General features: G+C 47.3%; 1 protein-coding gene across 2 annotated transcripts in view; it reads left to right on the forward strand.

Moving 5' to 3' along the window:
• Positions 1-1,227, forward strand: part of Drc3 (dynein regulatory complex subunit 3) — a 38,598-nt gene extending 37,371 nt beyond the window's left edge. For both annotated transcript variants that reach the window (XM_036194704.1, XM_036194703.1), the window contains exons 13-14: positions 445-576; positions 996-1,227. In XM_036194704.1, the coding sequence (XP_036050597.1) occupies positions 445-576; positions 996-1,109 (246 nt within the window). In that variant the 3' untranslated portion in view covers positions 1,110-1,227. The remainder of the gene's footprint in view (positions 1-444; positions 577-995) is intronic.
• The last annotated feature ends 3,293 nt before the right edge of the window (positions 1,228-4,520 follow it).

Genomic DNA, 4,520 nt, shown 5'->3' on the forward strand with positions numbered 1-4,520 from the left:
GCAGACCCCAATGGAATGCAAAGCTTGATTATGTTGACATGAGAATAGTGGAGACAAACGGGAGGTGAGCACTTATCAGCTTACAGAGCCCAGGGTTGGAACAGCCTGGAAACCCAGCCAGACCTGACTAGCAGAGGTTTAGGACTACCTAGAAAGAGGCTTTGTGAAAACCGATATGCCTAGTGAGGCTGCCTTGGCTAGCCACCTGCGATCTCCCTGGAGAAAACATGCTTTTGATGAGGACTGTACATGACATCTGCCATGGCTCAGGCTGGGGAGCAAGCTGTTGCCCAGGGATGAGTTGGCACAAAGTGACTGATATGGTACAGGCTCTCCACTAGGTGTGCCACATAGCCTGGGGACTCCCAGGGGCCTATCTTCTATTCAGCTCCCTCACTTTGTGCTCAGGGCACACGATCTCATTTGGACCTTCTCACTTTCCAGCTTTTTGTTGACAAAGACACAACTGTTAATGCTGTTGGGGCATCACATGACATTCACCTCCTGAAGATTGACAACCGAGAAGATGAGCTGGTAACTGGAATCAACTCTTGGTGTGCACAACTGTTAGACAAGGTGAGTAACGAATGCCAAGCAACTCAGCAGCCTGGCTCAAGTTCTCTAGCTACCAATCAGTGTGCTATTTTCCATGAGAAATGAAGTACAGAAAAGAACTAAGGATTGTAGAATTCTGCCATGAAGATAGTGTAGCTTAGTCACATTTTTTTTTTTTTTTTTATTTTTTTGGAGCTGAGGACCGAACCCAGGGCCTTGTGCTTGCTCTACCACTGAGCTAAATCCCCAACCCGCTTAGTCACACTCTTGAACCCATATACTTCATTGTATCTGTAACTCCTGACTCAGAGAGAGAGACCAGTGGTGCATGTTGTGGGTGGGGCTCTGAAGTAAACATCTTCCTTCCCTCTCTCCAGCCTCAGTTTATTCATTTATGATGTTAGCCGTCATATACACTGAGCTTTCCTTCCATTCCCCAGATTCACAAAGATGAGATCATGAGGAACCGTAAGCGAGTGAAGGAGATCAATCAATATATCGACCACATGCAGAGTGAACTGGACAACCTGGAATGTGGTGACATTATAGACTAGGTGTCAGCCAGAGATCCCCTTTAGGGGATGGACCCAGCCCCTGAGAGTTATGGGAATTCCTTAGTTCACACCTACCCCAACACCCTTGGTACTACTCCTCAATATAAAGAAAAATAAAGGTCTGGTGTTAATATTCTCTTAGGAGATCATGGCCAATGATCATGTACGAGCAGATCCTGAGCCACATAGGCAAACATCTCTGGGTGGCTGGCAGTCAGTTGGAGGTGTGGTAATGGCAGAACACTAACCCCATGCTAGTGCTAATGCTCTTCACGTGGCATGGCCAGGGTAGGCTGCAGGCAGCATCTTTCTCTACTCTGGGACTCAGTTAGGTTAGGGACTCAGACTGGTTATCCAGGTCCAATGCCCTTCTACTAAGCACAGCAACAGGACGCAGAGCCTGCTGCTAAGACTGTGGAGGGGGCCGTGTGGAGAGTACTCTCAGAACTCCCATTGGAAGAGGAGTGGGAACATGCATTGTTAGCTTCCCGTCACTGTAACAAACACCATACGCAATCAACTGATGGAGAGAAAAGGTTTATTTTGAATTTTAGTTGCAGAGTCTAGTCCATGATCAGTAGGCATCATCATGGCAAGCACACAGTTGAAAAAGTGAGAGAAAGGAAGAGGAAGGACGCAGTCTCAAGAACCCCACTGACAGCACATCTTCAATGACCTAAAGAGCTCCCGTGAGGCTCTGCCACCCAATCGGGGAAACCCGGGGCTGGTCTTTGACACATGGGGCTTTTATGGAAAAGGAGTGACTTCTGGGGAGTTTATTTCTACTTGCCTCAGGTAGGGCAACAACAGACCAAAGAAACAATTCCACCCAAGTCTAGCATAATGACCAATGGGCTTAATTAGGATTATTTACAGGCACATGGGCAATTGGCAGGCAGTCTTCCCCTCCCTCTAGCAATTGGTGGCTACTTGCATATCCCTGGGGAGTCTTACAGACTCCCTCCTCCTCCTATGAGGGAGTATTATTGGGCCAATCTTGTGAGGGCCTCATGCAGGTAATCCAGCTACTCTGGTTTCCAGATAGCAACAGCCATGCCACACCTAAAGCACTGATTTTCACACCCTCGACAATTGCCTGTGGCCCGGTTCTGGCATTCTTTCCATTGCTTCTTCTACCTTGGTGAGTGTGACTGCTAGAGAGGTATGATTCTTTCTTCCATTCAGGGCTGAGCGCTGGCTGCTACACCTCAATACCCACTCGTTCCCAGCAGTTTGACCAGTTGTGTCTCTGCAACCACCACCATTCTCTAATACGAAAAGCATTGTTGACGAAGGCCAATCACAGCAAAAACCTCTAGATAAGCAGAAATTAGAAACCAATTTGAAAATCAGACTGGAGCACACACCTGTAATCCCAGGTCACCTTCAGCCATGTAGTGAGTTTAAGACAAGCCTGGGGTAGAGATGCTGTCTCAAAGGGACAGTAGATCATTTAACAAGATAGCCATAGCTTCTCACTAAAACCTACGACCTCCTTTGCCACAGATTTTGGGTCTGACATGGGTCCCCACTGTGAACCGGGTCTTAAATGGAACACAGTTTTTTGAACCATATGTCATGTGACTATTGCACAGTAGCTGATTCTTGCACAGCATGCTGATAGTGTGACACATGAGGTCCACAGCTGAGCAGGATCAATGGTTAAGAATTCTCCCCTGGTGGCCTGCACAGTGTTCTCCAACCTCCCTGCACAGGCAGTAGGGAGGGAGCTTCTAGTTCTGGTCTGCAACCAACAGCAGTGGGAACTGTGTGTAGTGTGTGTGTACCTAAGGAACCCACCCCCACCCCCCAACTCGGGGAGGCAGCCCACCCCAGCCCTGGAATTTAAATTCAACAACCATATTATGTGTTCTGGGTGTGTCTTTTCCTACTCATGCAGGCGCCTTCTCAGTTGACATGATTGCTTGATTGATTGATTGGTTGATTGATTGATTGGTTGATTTTTTAAGACAGGGTCTCACTATGTAGTAGCCCTCCCTGGCTGTCCCGGAACTCATTCTGTAGACCAGACCTCAGAGATCCACCTGTCTCTGTCTCCCAAGTGCTGGGATTAAAGGCATGTGCCATGCCTGGTGACACTCCTGTTTTAGACACAGGCTGTTATGGGAATTTCTCAATCACCTTGGCACCTCTGTCTTAACTAACTACAAAATTCTCCAAGATGTTCACAGCTGTTGCTTGGCCCCTGGCCCCTGGCCCCTGTGTGGGCTGATTTCTCATCCTTGCTTCTCTGAGTACATTTGCATGTCCTTCAGATACATTTCTAAATCTGAAAGCCTCTCAGAAATTAACATTATGTGATGGGTCCTTTTTATAGAGTGGGCAGGTTCCCTGAAGGCACACCAGCATCTGTTCCAAACAAGTGCCAACTGGACTAGGGATTCAGCAGCTAAGGACACTAAAAAAAATTTAGCAGGTTCAAAAGAACATGAAAGGGTCCCACTGTTTATGTAATTTCCTCAAAGGAGCAAGGTTATACAGTGGTGTGATGGGAGGCACTGTGTTACTTAGCTCTCTGTCATCCAGATGTTCTGTAAGCCTTCATGTCTCCTCAGCCTGGGCCCAAAACACATCTCTCCAAACTAGTGAGCTCAGAGGGCTAAGGGGAGCAGGGCCATGCTCCTCTATTATACCAGCTTCTCAATTCCGCTCCCCAGGTCAACAGGCTTTTAGCCAGCACACCTATGGCTTCTCCCTCCCCTTAGCTACACCTGGCTACTCAAGGGCAGGGCAACTATCTCCATACCCAATATACTTTCTTATAGGAAAGAAATGTATAAGCTTCCTCTGGGAGTGGGAGAGAGGGATAAGCTTAACCTTTTTTAATATATGCTGCTTGGCCATTTCTCCTGAATCTGTTGCTCAAGCATTAGTGTCTTTTAGAGGCTTGTGAGTTCTGACTTGGCAGTTTTTACTTAAAGCTCTACGTTGACAGGAATCTTGCTGAGCTCGCTCTCCCTCATACAAACATCTAGATGTATGAGGGAGTGAGAGAGGGTATTAGAATGATTACAGGCTGTCTACCAATGGAAGGTCTAAGAATCCATTCAGCATTTGCTGGAATCCTGAAGGAGGTTCTAATGCCAGGGAAGGACTGGACTTGCCAGCAGGGTGAGGTCAAACAGGCAGAGAGAGAGCTTCCTTCTTCCATGTCCTTTATACAGGATACCAAGAGGTGTGGCCCAGACTAAAGGTAGATATTCCCACCTCAATGATCAGGATTAGAAGTGGATCCTCCACCACAAATGATTTAATTAAGAAAAAGTACCTCACTGGTCAATGGTGGCACATACCTTTAATCCCAGCACTCAGGAGGCAGAGCTAAGTGGATCTCTGAGTTTAAGGCCAGCTTAGTCTACAGTTAGTTCCAGGACAGCCAGGACTACACAG

Source organism: Onychomys torridus, chromosome 8 (genome assembly GCF_903995425.1).
Source record: "Onychomys torridus chromosome 8, mOncTor1.1, whole genome shotgun sequence".
Taxonomy (NCBI): Eukaryota; Metazoa; Chordata; class Mammalia; order Rodentia; family Cricetidae; genus Onychomys; species Onychomys torridus.